This window comes from Dasypus novemcinctus, chromosome 5, assembly GCF_030445035.2.
Source record: "Dasypus novemcinctus isolate mDasNov1 chromosome 5, mDasNov1.1.hap2, whole genome shotgun sequence".
NCBI lineage: Eukaryota > Metazoa > Chordata > Mammalia > Cingulata > Dasypodidae > Dasypus > Dasypus novemcinctus.
The window spans coordinates 162,595,652-162,617,484 of NC_080677.1; the positions used below are offsets into that span (position 1 = coordinate 162,595,652).

Genomic DNA, 21,833 nt, shown 5'->3' on the forward strand with positions numbered 1-21,833 from the left:
TAGGGTTTTGTTTCGATTTTTTTCTTTAGTCATTTGAACCTTTTCGTCAAGTAGTTTTAGGAAATTCACTGGACAAATATTCAGCTATAAGACAAGAAATAAAATTTAATAAAGCATTTTGCCACAGCATGAATATGTTAGTTATTGGAATATCTTTTAAATTGAATGGAGATAAAATTTTAAACTCCAACTCAACACTGTGCTGTTATTGTTGTGTATTTTATATTGGCCATGTAAAATGATGTTCTCTCATTTTACCTGTACACACAGATTGCATAAAATGTAATTTTAACATCCACTTAACCTGAAAGTACTCTTACTGAACCATAGTGACCTTTTAAATAGTGGGCAAATTTGTATCTGCAGACTAGACCAGGGAAACTGGACAATGTTCAAAACACCCTTAAGGGAACTAAAAGAATGTTAAGTACAATATGTGCAACTACTTCTGATTGTAATTACTTTGGATAAATGCTGTTGTAACTGCTTTCAAATAGGCATACTTTTTGATGTTTGAAACTGAGATTCTATAGGTTGTTGTCAGATAGAAAATTCAATATAAATAATAATAAAGCACATATGGTAAGCCTGGGATTAAGAAATTGGCTTTAAGATTCTTAAATAAAGACCTTCTTTGAAGGCACACAGATGTATTAATTTTTAATTTGTTTCGTTTTGATCTCTTAAGTACTGAAAAAGATTTATTGGTTAATTTTTGGAAGGCAAGTGTTTGAAAAGTTTTGGCAAATACTGCCTTCTTTAAATGACTGTATGTTACTGAAAGGTTAAGAGGAGAGCCAAATTAGAGTGAATAATTGTTCAGTCATGTGGGTCAGGCTGTTGCACAGCCAGGCTGTTAGACTGATTGCTCAAATTACACTGCCGCAGGTCCTGCCCCGGGTTGGCTGTCTTCTCAGATCCTAACGAGGTTCTGGGAATCTCTTTCTCTGACAAAGTTTGCTTTGTGTTTCCTCCCCCTCCCCCATCTCCAGGATGCTTCCTCTGCAGACATCAGAAAAGCATACCGCAAGCTTTCACTAACCTTACATCCAGACAAGAGTAAAGATGAAAACGCAGAAACTCAATTTAGACAAGTAAGTGAAATATGCTCTTTTTATATATGTCTCATGACAGATACATAAATAAATGCTTATGATAAAATATGAACTTATACATAGACTATATCCAGTTGAAAAGGAGGTAATATTTTTAAAAATATATTGCATGTATACTTTTATTCAGTCTCTCATCAAATAACTTTTCACCAAAACTTTTTGTAGAATATCTAAGTTCTCCAAGAGTCATAATTGCCATAACAATTCTAAATTGTTAATTTTGCTTTTTCAAAAGCACATTTTAAAGTAACTATTCCTTTTGCATCTTTCACAAATATTTATTTTGATATGAAGCATTTTTAACCTCAAGTTACTACTGAAAAAATAAAGTATTATTTATAATCATGATTTTATGTATGCATTGTATAAATGAGCACCTGGGTTTTCTGCATGTATACCACAGTACCGTCACCTTCCTAAGTGATTTCTTGTAGTTGAGAGTATTTTTATTTTAAAGCAATGCTTCTATTTTAGTTGGTGGCCATTTATGAAGTTTTAAAGGATGATGAACGAAGGCAGCGGTGAGTGTTCCCTTTCTGCTTTTGAATTAAGGTGCTATAGTTTCATGCATCAGCTTTTAAAGTCAAGAATTAAGTCTTATTAAATATTGTATTTATTATGTTAGTATGTTATTTCTCATCCTTCCAAGAAATGTAATGTTTTTAAAATCTGCGTTTAGAGCAGAATTAATTCCTATTGAAAATTTCCTCTTGGTTGATTCATTACATACGGGCTTCAGCATCACGAGTCCTGCAGTTAGGAAGTCACAGCTTAATCCCTAAGATTTGCCACCGCATCTTTGCCCTGGGAAGTACAAATGCCATCTGACTTCAAATGGATGCCCCCTCGTTTTCCACTTGCCAGTGAAAGCTTGAAACAGGATAGCCATCTTTTTCTCCCCTCTTCCTTTACTGTTTTGGAATTAGCCCCTTAGTGATACTTAAGTTAGTTACTTTTCTTGATGTTTCTTTAGTTTCAAAATAATAAACCCATTTTGTGAGGGAGAGAATGGACTAGGGTCAGTTTATACAAGACGGGAATGGAAAAATATGCCGGCCTCTTTCTCTAACTTCTTTTGCCCTCCTCCGTTCCCTTCCTCTGCTCCAATGAGTCTGCATTTAGGGTTAAACCTTAGAGTGGTGGCAGCCTGACTCTCAGACCGCCCCGAGCCTCTTCCAAAGAGAGCCTGCGACTCTGCCCCTGCGCAGGCTATACCGCAGATCCACGGCAGAAATAGACTTCACGTCGTGCCGGAGGAGGCATGCACACACGCACATGCATGCACACCCCACACAGTGCACACCCAAACATGCATGCACACATGCAACCCCCACATGTGTGCACCCGTGTGTACACTCACACACATGCACATGTGCACACGTGTGCACACCACACGCACGCATGCATGTGCCATACACATAACTGAAACAGGCTTCACTAAACAGTTCTGTGTTTGAAAGAGGCTGATATTTCTGTTTGCAGTTAGTCTGGTCTACACACACACACACACACACACACACACACCCATCTCTGGTTGTGATCCACTAAATTGACTTCATGAGATACTAGGAGACCACAAACTGCAGTATATCCAAAAAGAACCTTTTAAAAATAATTAGGAATTTGAGATTTTAGGCTAAAGTTCACCTCAATACCTGGCTGCAGGGGCTAAGACATCTTAAAGACAGCCCCCCAAAATGATGCCAGGTGACCTTCTGAATCTTTCTTCAGAAGTATTATCTGGAATTGTTTCATCCTTAGACGTTAGCTCCCACTCCTGGTTCTCATCCTGACTCTTTAATTTGAATACCTCGGTTTGTCAGAATGCCTCTGCATTCTGAAGATGTGAGATGTTCCCTTGAAGTGGCCCTTGCTTTACGCCCAGGGCTGGCGCTGGCCCAGAAGACGCAGCAGACATTCCTGGGGTCTGAGGTAATGAGCGGAGCCTGCGGCTGTGTTGAAAGAGGTGCCGGCCGCTTGCCCGCTCCCCGTCAGCCCCTGGTTTCGTTTCACACGTCAAGAATGTGTCTTTAAAGAGAGCTTCATTCAGGCTCCAGTATCTTTGGTATCAGATTTGTTGTTGTTCTTATCTTGAAAGTCACTAAACTTTGTAACAATTTCTTTTGCTGGTTTCTGTCCTTTCAGAACACATCATTTCTCATGTGTAAAATGTTTCTTCATTAGCATAGACTCATCTAACATACCTTTTCAGGATTAGTGCCCTTTGCATTATATTTGAGAGTCTTGGTAGAAAAACGGATCTGACAGTTACACAGGCCGCTGTGGTGTGTGAAACTGGGTTTCATGAAGCCACAGTCTTACTGATCAAGCTGGGTACCCTCCTCCAAGTTTGTGCCTGCAGCCAAGTGACCTCTGAGTATTTGAACAAGTAGGAGAAAATCACCTCTGCAGACAATTACCTGATGTTTGTAATTCCTTTAGGGGCAAAAATGAGCATAGTCAGTTTTATCTTGTAAAAAAAGACTGTCTCCTGCTGGAACTAAAAATTGCTCTTTGGTATCATAATTATTTAATTGTTGCAAATATTCATTAAATAAATGCTTTTAGATGTGTAACCTTCCAGGTATTTACAGTTTGGAAAATTGCCATGGACAAATTTTCCTGTTTGTTTTCCTTACAGATGGTTGTGTTTTCAGTGAAATTCAGGTGCATTCTTTAAATTTTGGTGGAAAAGGGAATAGCAAGTGAAACAGGTAAAACATAAAATTGGACTTTTTTTAAATAGGCAAAGGCAAGTTTAATTTTTTAAAAATAGCCTATTTAATATCACTTGCATACTATAAAAATCTACTTTTTAAGTGTGCAATTCAATGATTTTTTTTTTTTTTTTGGTAAATTTTCTGAATTGTAGAACCATTACCCCAACCCAGTCTTAGAACATTTCCGTCACTTCAGAAAATTCCCTTGTGCCTATCTGCAGGCAGCCTTTGCGCCAACCTCTGCCCGAGGCCATCACTGACCCATGCCTGTCTCTACGGATGTCTTGTCTGGATTTTTCATGGAAATGGTGTCATGCACTATGTAGGCTTTTGCATCTGGCTTCCTCCTCTTAGCATAAGGCTTTGGGGCTTCATCCATGTTGTAGCATGTACTAGTCTTTTGTTCTCTTTTATTGCTGAATAATACTCCAGTGTTTGGAATTTGTTGTTTCCGCTTTTTGACTGTGATGCACAATGCTGCAGTGAACATGTATGTATGTCCTCATGGGGACATATCTTTTCATTTCTCTTCGGTGGATTCCAAGCAGTGCAATTGTGAATAGACTTTTAAACCTTTTTACTCCTAAAAGGCTAGGCTGTAGCAGGAAAACAAATCGTGTTTTTCTGGTAAGCGTAAGGAAGCCCAGCGTAGTAGCCTTTTTAGAACGCCTGAGCTAACTTGCTTATTTAGGGGAACAGCAGCCCAGCTATGTTTTGACTTAAATTCTGTACCAAGTGCCCTGAGTATTAGCTGAAATAAAGCACTGAGTAGATACCAAACATTGTATATTATGTGTTAGATAGTGGTTTATTAATATTAGCTTATTTTTTCATAAGGTAAAACTTATCTCAGCCTTTGTCTGCTAAACTTCTGCAAATCTATCACCTGGTTATTGTAAATTTCATTTCATGCTTGTTTGAATCAAAATAAATACTGCTCTGCAAATAAGAAATGGCTAGTATCTTCTCTTCCCTAATTAGGATATTTAATATATCCTTTATATACTAGGTATAAATTGCTCTGATCATAATTTTTTGGCATGTTTGTATTTTTTTCTTTTTGAAAGGAGAGTGAGTTCAGTTAACTTAGATTTATATAGTTAATTTTTTTTCTCAAAATATGGCCTAAATGGAAGTTATGTTGTTGTTTGAAATGAAAAATTCGTTTTGTATGATGGGAAATTCACAATTTTAGTAAATGCCTGAATTATTTAAATCTTCATTTTCACAACATACTTTTGATTATATAATAGCTATTTTATATTTCTACATATGCTAATATTTTAATTTTCCATAAACTTTTTCTGCAGGTAAAGAATTTTTCATTTTATTTCTTTTCCAGCATTTATATTCGGCTAGATATATTTGTGGAACTCTCCACTGACTAACCATTATTTTACGTTTGTTGTATACATTTCAATGAAATGCAATGAAGTGAGTACACAGTAGGCTGTATGTTGGCTGTGTGGAGTTGATTGATTAATGCTGCAGTTCCCAAGAGAATGCCTTTACATGTCTCTGTTATTTTTTGTATTAGTGATATTTTATCATAGAGATTTGCTTATGTATGTTCTTACAGCACATTCTTAAAGATTTTCATCTGGTATTAATAAATGCTTAAGAGCAGTTTGACTCAATTACAGAGAATTTGAGCAATATTATGTATTTAAAGAACATCATACAGTGTTTTAAATATTGTGTGGCAGTGCAAAATTTTTTCTTAAGCAACTTATGAAAGTAGTGTTTGTGTGTATTTTAAGAATGTCTTTCTTTTTTTCATTGTTTTATCAGGAAAGCAGTGATTTATCTTTTTACAGCTTATATTCTGGAAAGTGAGCTACAATAGAAGCTATCGTCCCCCTAAAATGGCCAGTCGTGTGAGCCATAATATTCATTGATAGTAAAATCAATAGAGCATTGATTCTTGGCTTAATCCTGGAAGACTGTTGTTTAGAGTAGCAGTCATTGCCTAGCAAATATCTAGTTCTGTTTAATGTGTTCAGTGCATGAGGTTTTGCTATCCTGAATTTGGTTGTGCACTAAATACAATTTTATATTGTGTGGAGTAGAAAATAGTAGCTATTAACAGACATAGCATTTACACCAGTGATTTTGATAAAAATAGTTGATCTGAGATTCTTAGCTATGAATGCAGCTGTGTTTTCTTCTAATACAGATCTACAACAAATTTAATGCTTAGGAATACTATTAGGTAACTGTCACCACTTTCTTAGATGTTCCTTATTAATAGCCATACCTTTTACATGAAGTTATTTCATGGGTTAGACTTGCTAAAAATAATGGTTTTTGTATTTGCCCTTTTCACCCTCAACAAATCTGAAGTAGAATATGGATTTAGAATAAAATCAGGTCTTAACTTTCATTGGACTCTATCCAAATGTTGTAATCTTGTATTATATCACTTGAAACCTTTTTAGCAGTCCATTTCTAGTTTAAAATTAGTTGGTTTTTACTATATAGATTTAAACAAAATTTTTGAGGATAGGAGTGATAGTTTTGATAAATCATATTACTATCTGTTGATAGTAATGTTAAAGACTTGCTATAAATATTGAAAAAGGAGAATGTTTAACATCAAATTTTGTCTGATCCATCTCCTCCTACACAGCCATATTTTAATTTGTTGACTCTTGTAAATGACACAATTTGCCTTTTAGACTCTAGTACTAACTAATGTCCTTTGCTTTGAACATTGCTTATTCCGATCTGATCTATTATTAATAATAGCCTAAGTTGATCTAAAAGCCAGATTTTCTAGACTTGCTAATAAAATATATTTTGTATCTAAAACCATTGTTTTTCTACTGAAAACAAAAAGTTGCCTGTTATAAATCCTCTGCTTTATTTTTTTTAGCATATCTCCAAGGTATCAATTTAATAACTATCAAAGTAGCTACTGCAGTTGTTGCATTTAAATTGATTTACATGTCAAGACTGGCAGTTTAGCAGCTGCGCTATTATTCCTAGATCGGTCAATTTACTTGAGAAAAACCTACTACTGAGTTCTGCTGACCTGCCTGACAATATAGGCCCTATTTCTATTCCTGTAATTAGGCCTGCGACTAACTCAGAATATTTTTAATTAAAATATTTTGGTCAATGTGTTGCACCAAATTAGGCCTTTCAGGGCAGATTTAATTCTGGAAATAGTGTGATTAGAATATTTAATGAGTTGTGTTCAATTGAGATTAACAGGTTGTGTGTTGAACATACAGTATTTGTGTGTGACCATTTTGAATTTCCAATCATAAATATTTTTGCTTATTTCTAACTTTAAAAATATTTGTGACAATAACTGACAGAAATTTACGCACGGTTGAGATTTGTATTGTAAAGTAACTTTTTTACTCTATGAGCACAAAGTAGCTGATTTGAAGTGCATCAGGAGGCCAGCCTTTACTTGCGCTGCTCATCCCTTCCAGGAAAAGCCAGGGTGTGAGTGAGGACCTTGCCCTTTAAATGTTTGCAAATGGTTTTATTGAGAAATCTGATGTGAACATTTGTTCTCTCCACCTCCCTTTCTAATTGGGTTAAAAAAATTTTTTTTTCTAGGCTTTTCCTTCTTGAAAAAAGGTTTCATAAAAGAATGTGTATACATATTTCAGCCCTGAGCAGTATTGGGGTGACTAGACAATGTAGCCCAGGTCTGTGGTTTAACTACCATGTAATTCTGGTCCTGACTTCTCTCCCCGCGAGAGGCCCCGGGGCTGGCCGGGCGGGCAGGCGGTGGGCGGCTCGGGGCGGCTCGGTGGCCCGCTGCTCCCTGCGCCCGGGGCTGGCGCTCGGCAGGTGGCTGGCGCACGCGCCCGGAGGAGCGCCTTTCTCTTGCCTCCGTGTGAGGAGAGGTAGCTGCGAAGGGTGGTGTCGGCACAGACCCGCCTGAAAGCCTGCCCGCGCCCGCAGGTACGACGCTGTGCTGACGCACGGCCTGCCCGACTGGCGCCAGCCCGTCTTCTACTACCGGCGCGTGCGGAAGCTGAGCAACGCCGAGCTGGCGCTGCTGGTGTTCGCGCTGGCCACCGTGACGCACTACGCCGTGGTCTGGTCCATCTACCTGGAGAAGCAGCTGGTGAGCGCCGCGGGCCCGCCCGCCCTGCGAGGCCAGGCCTGCCCTGGACCCGCCAATGGTAGTTTCGTGTTAAGATGAAGGCATGAAGTGGGAAAACCTTTTTAAAATTTGACCTTTGGTTTTGTTGAAGAACTTTGTCAACGCCCACATATCTAGCTGAAAATCAGTAAATAGAAGCTCTGTTTTCCAATTATCACTTTCCAAATAGAAATATTTTTTATGTAAGAATGATTGTAGATTTTTTGTGACATAGTCCTTATCTAATGAATGTTTACTTTGACATTTTTCAACTAGATAAAAAGTTTTAAAATGAGTATTTATGATTTCCAAGATCAGTTTAAAAAGGCTTATACTTTTCTTAGTCTAATATAATATATATAATTTATTCTGCTGTGGGGTTTTACTTATCTAAAGATAATCAAACATATTTATCAGTATTCATGAATTAGCATCTGTTTACTCTTTCTTTTTTGAAGTGACATTATTAAAGTTGAATGAATGAGGAAAAGTAAGTTGAATGCTTTCTCCTCTTAGAAAACTTGGATTGCTATGGAAATACGTGAGTGACAGTGCTGGACTTCATGTGTGTTTAAAGACTGGGTACCATGGCAACAGCGATTGTTAAAAGATTGATGATTTTACTTAATCATGTTGGACCCTACATATATTTGCATAAATGTTCCTCTATAATGTTTACCCTTCACAAAAGAGTCTTGATAACATTTGAAGGGTACATGTTAATGATAACCTGTAACCATAATTCTTTCCACATTAAGGATGAACTGCTTAGTAGAAAAAAGAGAGAGAAGAAGAAAAAGACAGGCGGCAAGAGTGTGGATACATCTAAACTTGGCACTTCAGAAAAAAATGAGAGGTAGGGACATGTGCTAATATTTTATAATATGAAATGGTTTTAAAAATATGTCTTTAATATAATTTAACTTCATAGTTGAGTCAAATTCTCCAGTTCAGATATGCTAACATTTACTTCTGTAGGAGGTTTATAAAACACACAAATAAATGTGCTCTTAGTTTATGAGTACTAATCATAAGCAAAAATTCTACAGGTTTTTTCCCTTATAAAGTGCTAAGATATAGTTAAATAATAAAAACTCCCAAATTCTTGTAGTTTGAAATTTTTTAAGTAACTTTATGAAGTAGTAGTAAAAGAATCTGTCACTTTAGTGTTTAGCTCAGAAATGGTAATATTTAGAGAGGCAGTGATATGCAGTGCACTCCAAAAGACACCCCATTTCTCCTATTGATTCATGGAAGGAAATAAAGGGTTTAAATAGTTCACACAGCAGGGCACGGACTGGACCCATGTGGGATGGAGAGCAGAGACTGTTCGCCGGGCGCCTGTCCTGGTGACGTCAGTGAGCAGTGCTTCGGTGGCTGCAGACCACATTGATTTTTACGTACTGGTTTGTTTTTGCTGCACCCCTCATAGCTGGTTGTCGGCACTTAGGAGACTCTGAGGCTGCTTCATCTGTTACAGCTGAAATAATCGTAATGCTGAAGAATTCACCGTGGCAGAAGTGATGGAAAGTCCAGTTTAGAAAGATAGCTTTTGTTTCTTTTTCTTTCTCATTTGAATAGGGAGCTTCCTTCCCTAAAACCTTAGCCTAGATTCTTTTACTTGCAGTATATATTGCATTTGTAGTAACTACTGTATTTCTAGATCGAATAAGTCAGACTTATTTGATCATGAATAAGTGATAACTGTTATAAATACTTCATTTTCAGTTGAAATAGGCATTTAAAACAAGAATTCATGATTTTTATAAAAATATTTTTCTCAGATGTCTATAGTTTGCTATTTTAGAGGGGTTTTTTTTCTCTTCCCTTTTAGGTTGCTGATGAAACCACAATGGCAGGATTTGCTTCCATGCAAGCTGGGAATTTGGTTTTGTCTTACATTGAAAGCATTGCCTCATCTAATTCAGGTAAAATGTACTTCTTTCATATAATATTAGATGCTTTTGTTTTAATTATCCGTGAAAAAATTTATGCCCAGTGTCTGCTAGCTGAATGTCACTATACAGTAGATGTTTCCTAATGTTGCTTGATTTGAATAGCATCTTTATAAGTATAAACCTAATTTAGGAGACTTGTAAAATTATTTAGGTATCTATTCCCAAGACTGTCCCTCTTAGGTCGCTTTTAAAACGCCTTAAAATTCCAAGACACGAAAAAAAGAAAAATCAGTTTTATCTTTAAGGTAGACATAAAAACAATAAAAATTAAATCCACAGTTATCATTTAAATCATGTCCACTGAGAAAAGAGTAGTACTCAAATAGCTTGTCACCCATTATTTGAATTGCATTTAATTACATAGTATAAGAAACTTTACATGAACATCTGTACAATTATGTAAGAATATATTTTGCTTTCCATTTCATTTGCAAATTTAAGAGGAGTGCAGGATATTGTCTTGTACTGGTAATCAAAGTTTCTGTTTCTGCTTAGTCTGATGATCATGCAGCAAAATGTGGGCACTTATCTTATTTAAATGGCAATTTCTCTTGTTTTTTATATTTAGCATATCAAAGCACATTTTATTAAATTATAGCTTTGCTAATTTTAATTATTTCATCTGGTTAGAAAATTACTACCTCATAAACATAATATTTTAAAAGTACATAAAATACTTTTTGCTGTACAAAGTTTGAGTTGTGTGGTTTTTTTTTAGATTGTAACTTTGGGGGGAAAATGTTTAATTTCAGAAAATAATGTTTGTAAGCTAGAGAGCCAGATAATTTCTTCCCATTTCTACTCACGTTGCATTCGTATATCAAAGTCATTTCTGTAATCATTTAAGGAAGTAAATGCTTACATGTCTGCATTTATTCTCCTTTTTCTTGTCATAATGAAAATTTGAAGGGATAATGAATTTAAAAATCACTAGTGCTTCTTTCTAGCCTCAGAAATTATTTTCCAATTCGTCCATCAAAATAGTTAATCTTAATAGTTAACTGCTTAAAGAAGCTTACATGTTGTTTACAGTTAATAGAAAAAGATTGACGTATTTTGGTGATTTATTAAATTGCTTAGTGTTTTCTATTGTTTATTTGAATAAACCCTCACACGTCTTGTATGGTATAGCTACAAGACTTAAGAGAGAGGGAAAATAGATTTATCATGTCAGTATGTTTAGAGGTGATGTGACAGAAAAAATATTTTTTAGGGCAGACTTTGTTATATTTTAAGTGTGATTATTGCTTGTCAGTTTAAGAATTTATGCAATAGGTAAAGCAGAGTATAGATGAATTTAAAACTACAGTCATAAGGCAGTGTAAATAAGACTACCACATCAAATGCCAATCTTCAACACTTCTTTGTAATTTTCTTCTAAGTAATTTGGAATAAAGTTTTTTTGGTAAAATTAAAATATTCTTGGGTAGCATATGGGATAATTTGCCAAAAATAGAAGTAATAGATTATGATGGCTTAAATTTATAATTTTTATTTTGAATATATAACCGTGATATCTAAACAGAATAGATCAAGTGATTGTTTTACCTCATCCTAAATTTTTAGAAAATATACAAAAGTAAGTTCTATGAAAACCTCTTTTTAGTTTCTTTAGAAACTGTGCTTTCTTAAACTTTTTGGTCAGTTTGATTTTTAAAAGGTTTTATTTACTTGAGAATACCTTTCACTTTTGAGGTTCCAGATATTAGTTTTCAAAACCTTTACAACTAATTTTAAAATTTGTTCTAATTATTTCTTCCTGATAAAACATTCCAAGGACAAAAATAGAATGATTTTTCTTTTTTAAAAACAAATACTTGATTTTTAATTCTCCCTTGAGGGCATAAAATTAGTTGTAGTGCTCATTAACACAATAATGTAACATATAGTGGACTTTTTCTGACACAAAGGTAAGAGTGAAAGTATTTTTGATTGATAAACATACAGATTATTAATGATATCAGCTAAACAGTACCAGAGAGCTGCTGTTAGGATTAGATTTTTGTCTGAAATTGTGTAATGTGACTACATATGCCTTAACTACAACACTGAAGTTTTGTTGTGACACCTCAATAAGTAGGTTTTTTTATATAAAATATTTATGAAATGTAGAGGAAGCCCTCTTAACCTGAAACTTTCTGGGCTGGGAATTGGTACAGTGGTCAAAAAAGAGTCCTAATAGGGAAGCAGACTTGGCCCAGTGGATAGGGCGTCCACCTACCACATGGGAGGTCCCTGGTTCAAACCCCGGGCCTCCTTGACCCGTGTGGAGCTGGCCCATGCGCAGTGCTGATGCGCGCAAGGAGTGCCCTGCCACCCAGGGGTGTCCCTGCATGGGAGAGCCCCACGCGCAACGAGTATACCCTGTATGGAGAGCCTCCCAGAGTGAAAGAAAGTGCAGCCTGCCCAGGAATGGTGCCGCGCACACGGAGAGCTGACACAACAAGATGACACAACAAAGAGAGACACAGATTCCCTTGCCACTGACAACAGAAGCGGACAAAGAAGAACACAGCTAATGGACACAGAGAGCAGACAGCTGAGGGGTGGGGGAGAGGAAAAAAATAAATCTTAAAAAAAAAAAAAAAAGAGTCCTAAACATCTTGAACATGCACTTTATATTTATTCTCCAGTCTTGTGATAGAGGGCCAAAGTTTTATTTTAAATAGGGTTCTACTGATTGGAGTTGCTCGCCCTCTTTCTTATATAAATCATACCATAACGAATTATCTGTCTTGGCTTCTTTAAAGAAGAATCAGACTAGACTCTTGTGTAATTGTATAATCCTTATAGATTCTTATGATCCCCCAAGTCTTTTGTAATTGACTTGTTTCTCTTAACAGCAACTTTAGCAACTCTTTTATTGAGCTTACCAGTGCATTCAACTTGATTTTCATAGAAACAACTCTAGTGTTCTGCTCACATTTAGTCTTTTTAAATTAATATTTATTTGAGTCTTACTTATAATAAGTACCACTGACTGACTTAGTTTGCCTCAGGGTACCAGAAATGGGCTGACTTTTATAATGGGGATTTTATTGGGGGTAGAAGCTTACTATTTCAAGGCTGTGAAATGACCAACTCCAGGCATGGTCAGAAATGCTTTCTCACCAAAGTCAGCCACTGGAGATCCTGGCGTGCTGCCTTGTAGCCCTCAGGCATAAGGCAGGGCTCCTCTCCTCAGCCCTGAGCAGCCCCTCGAGGGCATTTTCCCATGCCTCTGTGCTCTGCTGGTTCCAGGCTTCCGGGCCTCTCTCGGCCTCCGAGCCTCTCTCGGCCTCCGAGCCTGTGTTTTCCTGCAGTCCTCTCTCTCACGTAGCAGGATCAATGTGGCGGCTTCCTTTCTCTCTCTCTCTGTCTCTCTGTGTGTCTCCATTCATGGCAGACCCAGCAAGAGAGTGGAGACCCAGGCTAGCTAACCCTCACTGATGAAAAGCCTTAAAGTAGTCTTATCAGGTAATCTTATCACAGGCCCCTTAACAGAATTTAATGCAATCAAAGGGCCCCACAGGAACGGATTAGTTTAAGAACACCATCTTTTTCTGGGATTTGCAAAATTCAAACTGTCACAGGATATAAGCAGGTTTAAGAGCTAATATAGCCAGTTCTTGATGAGTGTACAGCAAGTTAAGCAGATCTCGGTTAAAGAGAGTTTTATCTTGAAAAGTTCATGTATGCTAAGCTGTGGATATTCTCTGTAAGTATATAGCTATTGAAGAAGAGGCACAGTTCTAACCAGAAGTCAGAGATTCAGAGACTTCCAGCAAGTGTCAGAATCTACCCAAATCTTGCCCTTGTCACATCAATAGTTTTTCGCCCCAACTTCTTTCCTTCCCATTCTTCCTCTAAATACTCATTCCTTACTTCACACACACATGTGGCTATCTGGTTGGATTGGGAAAAGTGACAGTTCTGTATAGCTTCTGCTCCCAAGTTTACCCTTTACCACTTATATACAGTCCCTAAGAAAATTCATTATTGTCTGCTTAGTGTTTATAAATTCTTTTCTGTTCTCCCATTTGTAATTTCAGAATAGTTAATATCAGTATTTGATGCATAAAACTCCTTCTGGTCCTTTGTTTAGAAAAACAAGTCAGCCAGTTTGATAAAATTTATTAACTACATAATCAATACAAGTCACTAACTATAACGGGGTATAGAAATCAATATGCCTTCTAGAACCTCAGAGTCAGATAGAGGCAAGCCACACCTGCCCAGCATAAAGTGACTGGTGCAGATGCTCTTGGGAGTAAGGTTGCCTGTAGATAGGATGACAAAGGGAAAGTAGGTAGAGCTGGGACTTGAACTGAGTCTTAAAAGATGAACAGACACTTAACAGTTTAGTGTCCACTTTGTGTGCTAGATAGTGAAAAAGATAATTTCTAGATAACAGCACTTCCCATTCAATCCTGCCGGTTCAAGCAGAAATAGCCCCAAGGAGCAACATTGTAGAGCTATTTCTTTTAAAAAGAGGCTGTAACCCACCACATCTGCAACTATATGAGTATACCCATTTAGGAATTTATGTTCTAACAAATAAGCCTGTAAGGGAAACTTAGACAAAGTGCAGGTAAGTGATGGATCAGCAATGCATTTTCCTTGCATACATCTGTCAAAAATGTGTGTGCATTGTTTAGGAGTGGAGATTTAAAGTGCACAATGGCTGTGAAATGGGTGGAAAATGCTTGAATGGTTGTGCAAAGGGCAGGGAAGAGGTCTCAGTGTCTCTTTGAGGTCATACCTTGCTTTTGGAGAAGTCCTTATGACCTCCAGCACTGGGTTTGGTTCTTTTCTTTAGCAATCAGAAAGAGATTGGGAGAGTTACAAGAATTGGCAGATTAGAACAAAGCAAAGAATTAAAAGCTGTTGTATTTGAGACCTGTTAAGTATTTGATAATGTAAAATGAAGATCAAACATTTCCCTGATGAGAAAGTATCCAAGGTCAGAGGTCCTTGGATATTGCAATGTTTAGCAAAATGTATGTCCCATGGCATTCATGTACCCACATGAGCAGAAAAGTAAAGTACCAGATGAGAAAGAAAACAATATAGAGTGAGCTCAGGGATTAAAGAGTGACTGGGAGGAGGTTCCCTGGAGAGACGGGAGAGCCCTGGGGGCAGGGGCAGGGAGTACGACAGTACAGGCATGCTGGGGAATTTGAGAATAAGTGCTTGGCCGGAAGCCGAAGGCACCAAGTGTGAATTTGAATTAGACAAGGACTTGGGCCTCTGAAGGCACGGGCTTTTTGCTTTGAGGCTAGAATTCAATCCTGACGTAGCCCCTGACACCTTCACGTCTTCGAGCTGTTTCCCGTTCCCGTGGTGGTTTTGGAGGACATGACGTTCCCGTGGAATCTGACGCAACCAGTCTGCTGTGCTGGCAGTATTCAACCTTTAACCCTAGGAAATTTTTCTAACCTTCAAAATCCCCTTCCTGGATATTTTTTAATTGATCATATATTCTGTAACTCTAAGAGTAGGTGACAATTGATGTAATCTATTAACTGCCATAAGCATGTTTTCAGTTTAACTCTCATAACGTAGTTTATTTTTGTCACTATTTGTGTCTCATAACTTTATTTTTGTCACTATTTGTGTTGAAGACTAGATATTGGGGTCTATGATGATTTAAATTGTTTAGACCATCAAATTCTCATGTAAAATTAGTAAGTGCCGAGCATCCCACGTGGTTACCAATCAATCTAAATCATAGTTCATAGTTTTCTATGTTTTCTGATGTGAAGTGGGTCTTAAGTATCCAGAATTTATTTGCTTCTGTTTGATTTTCTGGAAATTTACCAGAGAGAGTTTCTCTCTGATATGTTACAATTCTCAGTGATATAATTTATGCAATATAAAACACCTTTGTTATACATTGCCTAAAATCGTAGATTTTTCACATTGTGTTAAGTCCCAGTCCCATCTTTTTTCCCTCCCTTACATGAACACATTTAAATTAAAAATCCCTTTAGGATGTTATCAGTGCGTATATTCCCATACCTATCAGGATTTAGTATAGCTCGTCTAGGAGCAGTGGCTGAGAAAATAGAGGAATCTTCTCTGTGTTGCTCTGGCTTTGTTGATGTGTGTTCATATATAAATGATATAAAGATAATAATAATAGGGTTGGTTGGGGGAAAAATACTTTGGTTAGTAGTAATATTTTGACAACACTCTTTAATCATTAATTAAAAAGGTTTAACAACAATGCAAGGGATTGGTGGTGGAGTGAGTTATGAGAGTCCTGTATGATATTATATATGTTTGTTTTGTTAGTTCACAACTATTACTACACACTTATTTTTTATGTATGAGTGATATACATCAAGAAATTAATAAAAAAGAAGAAGAAGAGAGAATGGTTGCCTAAGAGAGTGAAAGGAGGGCTGTGTTTTATGGAACCATCTCTACCTGGAGCGTCCTCCCTCCCAGGAAGCTTCTCCCACGGAGACTCCAGGGGCGCAACACCCGGGCTGGTACTATCAGGGCCTTTCCTTCCCAGCCCCTTAGCTTCTGCTTGCTGGGACTCTGTCAGAAACCAAACAAACAAAACGTTCACAGCTAATTAGCAGGGGGAAAAGCTTCTCGAAGGCGAGGAGGGCTGGGAGCAAGCTGAGCTGCCTGACCTACTCCCAGTTAAACAAAGGTTTCCTGGGGGAACTGGGGACTTACTTTTAGTTTTCTAATGACTTTTTTAAAAAATTGCAGACAAATGTATTTTATTTACAGAATATCTAAACAAATGAAAAGGGTGGAGAAACTCGTCTGAATTTCTCTAAGACTAATACTCTGCTGTTACAGAAGGACAAAGGGACGCAGGAAAATTGGAGAAACCAGATGACACAAGACAAAGATTCTACGCCTGCCACCTTCTGAAAGGAAGGCATCGGGACATGTAATGGGACGTCTGAAGGGAGACTGTATAAGCGAAGTCTATAGGTTATGGCTTGAGATAAAAAAGATAAAACCCCCGAAATGTGTTAGGTGCAATGTTGAGAGATACTGAGTTTCATTGACTCCATATTTTATAGATGAAAAATACATAAGACCCAGATGGGTGATGCAGTTTGCCCAAAGTGACACAACTACTTAGTGGTAAAATAAAACCTAAAGCAGATAAAAGGGAATATTAAATGATAAGAAATATAAAAGCTCAAAAAGCATGAATTTTCCAACAGCTGGGTAACGAGAGCTGTGTAGTGAATGTAATAAGGTGTCTGATCGTAAAGCTTCCTTAAATCAGAGTATCGGGCTGATTGTCAAATTCTTATAAAAGGTTTACAAGCAATCTTGTGTTGAGTTGGGGCTGAATAGATGGCTCTGAAGGTCTCCTCTGACTCAGCCCCATAGGAGAAGGGGCTTTCAGCCTTCCAGTGACTCAGACGGAGGAGGGCACAGCTTTGGGTCTTCTGTTTTTATTACTTCTTATGAATTCAATATTCTTAGAGTTCTGTACAAAAACTTTGACTCTTATTCAAAGAATGCAAATTTAAAGTTTCCCTGTAATTTTGTTCCACATTATATGTAATTCTGAGATTATAGCCTAAGTCATGGGAGGATAAAACTTAATTTAGAGCCACTGGCTTAATGGGTAAATTTTCAGGAAAGTACTTACGATGTTTCCCTGTACTGAAGGTTATTTGTAAGCTGCAGGCGAGTGATTTGTGCCATCCAAGAGCCCATAGGAAGTGGAGGCCCCTTCCCTTTTCCTGTGGCCCTCCTCCCCAGAGCCGTCCATGCCCCCAGGCCAGCCATGCCCCCAGGCCAGCCGGGACAGGGGTATTGTTCCCTGCCCACACCCCTCTAGGCCAAGCTTTCCTTGGAGCACTTCATGTTGTAAAGTTTATATGGGGAAGTAAATAAAGCAAAATAAAGCAGACTGCTAGCTCAGCCTGTCATTTTATCACTTAAAGGAACTACTTCAATAATGTTAAAAGAAGGGTTTTGTGAAGCGAGCCCTGCTCATCTCAGGTCTCACTGACCTTGGTGGTACCTGGAGATCCTCAAGGTGTGGCTAAGTTGTCGTCCTCATGAAGCCTGCCAGGATCAGGCAGGCCTCCTGAAGCATTGCTCCCACACATTCCATGCCCCTCCATAGCCCGCATTGTTTGAACTGGGGCAGACTGATAGACGGTGGGAAGGCACCGATCACCTGAAATTCCAGGGACTTAAAGCTCTTTTCTCACTTATGCCAAGTGTCCATCACTGGTGGCAGGGGAGGGGACCTTATGCTCTAGCCATCCAGGGGCCGAGGGCAGCAGAGGCTCCACCACCGTTCAATAGCTGCCGCCCCCGCTCAGAGCAGAGAGTTGGAGGGCGGCACGCGCTTCTCCGCCTTCTCGTAGTTGCGGCCCCCCAGAGCGTGTGGCCCCCCTGGTCACAGCGCAAGAGCAGAGAGCTGGAGGGCACCACGGCTTTTCTGGGCTTTGGTCTAGAGATGACACCTAATACTGACCCCACCTAATCTCAGGAGGACCAGTGGAGAGCATTACTCTTTCTTTCAGTAAGTCATTGAACAGATGTTGATTGAGATATTACAGGTCCTGGAAATAGACAAATTTAAAAAAAAGAAGAAAAAGACCAAAATCGCTGTTTCCATGGAAACAAATATGGTCTGTATTCCATATTTTAGTTACTATTCATGGTTACTTTTACGTATGCTTTAACTCCTCAACTGCAGTGCAGTCTCTTGAGGGGCGACTGCTGAGTCTTACCTTAAAACCCAGGGTGTCCTAAAGTGCACGGCGCGTAATAGAGCTTCAGTGAGTGAGTGTGGGTGGCAGCTTCCTGGGCAGGACCCCCGTCCCTCCACCAGGTGCAAAGAACCCTGGGACCTATCACTTCTCTGCGTACGCCATTTATAATTCACACTGTGGAGCATTTTCTTTTGGGAACGGTGTAAATGCCATAGCTTTAATACAGCATGATGAAGCTAAATCTTGGCAATCCAGAGCCCTCGTTGACCAAGTAAGCATTCATTCATTCATTCATTTATTCATTCATTGAATATTTATTAAGCTTCTATTACATGCCAAACAGTATACTAGAGCTACAAAATTGGCAAGAAATTTATATCCACAGGAACTCTAACTTCCTGTATAGGTACACTGGCATTTATTCTGGACTCAGAATGGTACTTTGAAGTTTATTTTCTCTCCTGATCTACTGTATTCACATGAATTGGCCCCTTAGGAAGAATGGGAGGGGGGAAAACTTGCGAACAACTGATCTTGAATATTCAGCTCCTTTTGAATGCACGCATGCCCTCTGGAACATACCTCAAAAATAGCCACCTGGTCTCTCCTTGAATTTTACCTCCATGTCAGCTGATTTGATTTGAAGATGATTTTCATTATTAGAAAGCTCTTCCTTGTGTTTTTCCCACAGAAAACTTCTATCTCTGGAACCACCTATAGTAATTTACATCATTCTTTCCTGTAATGAGCCTCAAGATATTCTGTGGTTGTTATCAGACTGGCTGTAATCTTCTCATCTTCAGCCCCTTATAAAATACGGCCTCAAGCTTTCTCACCATTTGTTCACTGTCACTGTGAACCCTTCCAGTTTGTCAGTACTCATCTTAGAAAGCAGTGCCCCAGACCGCACACAGGGATAGTAGGAGCAAGGTAGATTGCAGTAGGTTTGTTTGAGATCTTAGATTTATTAAGGAAGCAATGCCTCCTAGCATGGTCATATTGTAATTCCAGTTTGAAAGTATAAGTAGGATATGAAGAAAAGGCAAAGCATGGGGAACACCTGAAATAAATGCTTAGATTGGAGCAGAAGGAAGATGAGTTCTTTGCCTCGGTCAGAGGTGAGTCAGACGAGGGACTATATGGAACTCTTGGAATCAGGTGGGGCAGGTGAAGAAGACTGGATGCATTGAAATCCTCAGGTGTGTGGTTAGGATCTGATGGGTATCTCACAGAGGAGTCTTTAGTGGGGTCCTTGGGCTGTAGCAGGCAGAACAAACATTTGCAGAGAAATGTTCAAATTTGGTCTGACCTCTAGAAAAAGATTGCTTTTGCCCGGCAGAAGGTGTCAGCATTGTGGTGAGGAGAAGTCCCATAAACAGGGACATAGAGGACTTGGCAGGAGGTGTTTGGCGACGTCCGAGGACTTGGTGGAATGGAGAAGTAATGATAGTCATAGGCAACACACATAAGGCCTAACCCTGTGTGAGGTGCGCTGTTCCCCAGGGTTGGCTGGTGCTCTGCACGCCAGCCCCCAGACGTCGACACGTGTATTGTCCCCATTTTAAGGATGAGAAGCTTATCCATAGAGAAGTGAAATCATCTCCCTAGTGTTCATAGCTAGTAACATGGCAGAGCTGAGATCCTGACCCAGGTAGGCTGACTTTAAAACCTGTGCTCTTCCTCGCAGCTGCCCAGCACTACACTCTACTACGATGCTTGATTTCAACCTACCTCTCACCTCTCAAAGCACTAACCTGGGCCCTTCTTACGACTCTCTGGAAAGAACTGTTACATTCATTCATTTATTCATTCATACCAAACTATCAATGACTGATATGGCTTAATATAAAATAATGCTCTTCCAGGGTTGGCTTTGTGGGGGAGGGGAATGAGCCGATGTTAAGGGGCCGTAAGACGTTAACCCAAAACCGCATTGAAATTTCAACACGTGGGCCTAGGGCAGCATGTGAATTAGTTGGGGACATGAACCCTGTGCTCTTCAAATTATACTAGGATTTAGCTGGCCCAGGGCTTGCAGGAATCCCAGTGGAAACAAGATGGGAGCATAAAAGTAGGAATGGAGAGCAGGAAAGAATGAGAGATACATCTTTGTTATATTGATTCAGTGATTTCAGGAATACCCTATTATTTCCCTGATTGATTATTGAGTGGAAGAGTTCTGACATAACCCCAAGAGACACAGGCTCCAGGGGAAAGATTCAGTTCTTTAACTTGAATATTCCTAGAGGAAAAGAGACTGTTCTCTTTAAGTGAATTTTGGTGTTCTTACATTTATATCTGAATCAGGGAAAGCCAGGGATTGATTTTGTTCCTTTATTTCCTGGCAGAAACAAATGCCTTTCAGATGGGTTGATGATTTCTGTGCTCTTAGACCCTTATAGTCTGAGAATATTACCCTAGAGTTATTCTGTATACTCCTTTGTTAATTATTTCACATTATTTCTTTAAAATGTTTTTATATAAGTCAGTCTAGTTCAGTTCAGTAAATATTTACCAAGTGGCTGCTTTATGTCAGATACTGTGCTCTGGGCATACATATCTTCATTTTCTATGAGAGAATATACCACAATACAAGAGGTTCTAAAAGCGTGTTTAAGTACTGAGTATGATACAGGAGAGAATTGCTTTGCTGTTGGAGGGCAGAAAAGACTTGCAAAGGAGGTAATGCTTGAATGGGGTTTTCAGGGGTAAATAGGAGTTAAATCAGAATAGTGACAGAGAAGTAAAATCCTCTCGCTAGAGAGCAAAGCTTATGCAAAGACCCGGGAGCACAGCACCCTGTGGCCTGGCCGCTGCTCGTGGTACTGCTGTAGAATACGTTTTGAGTGAAGGATGCTGGGAAACTGTTGTTGGTATCTCCATACGCCGTGTCGGAGCGTCACCTTGTGTGTCTCCACGTCTGTGAGTCTCCACGGCTTGGTCTTTCTTTAATACTCTGCTGATGTCTTACCTCTTGTCTTCCTTGGACTCACTCTCTGTGCATTCCTGTAGACATTGGTGACTCTGTTGTGACCCCTAGGTGTGTAAATGCAGTGTGTGTCCTCAACCCTCACCCTCTGTGAGAGGAGCCGTGGGAGCCTGGACTCTAAGGGTGGGGGAGAGAGCTAACAGCTTTCACCTGCATCTTTCTGGTCACACGAGTTTCATAACCAGATTTGTGATTCATCAGCATAACCTTCCATGGACTTTAATTGAGTTCAGCAGGTGTTTATGGA

At 38.9% G+C, this 21,833-nt stretch overlaps 1 protein-coding gene across 1 annotated transcript in view; it reads left to right on the top strand.

The window, feature by feature from the left end:
• DNAJC1 (DnaJ heat shock protein family (Hsp40) member C1) overlaps positions 1–21,833 on the top strand; it is a 229,066-nt gene that overhangs the window by 78,861 nt on the left and 128,372 nt on the right. Inside the window, exons 2-6 of the mRNA XM_058297878.2 lie at positions 993–1,094; positions 1,590–1,636; positions 7,760–7,925; positions 8,702–8,799; positions 9,778–9,871. Coding sequence (XP_058153861.1) covers positions 993–1,094; positions 1,590–1,636; positions 7,760–7,925; positions 8,702–8,799; positions 9,778–9,871 — 507 coding nt within the window. The remainder of the gene's footprint in view (positions 1–992; positions 1,095–1,589; positions 1,637–7,759; positions 7,926–8,701; positions 8,800–9,777; positions 9,872–21,833) is intronic.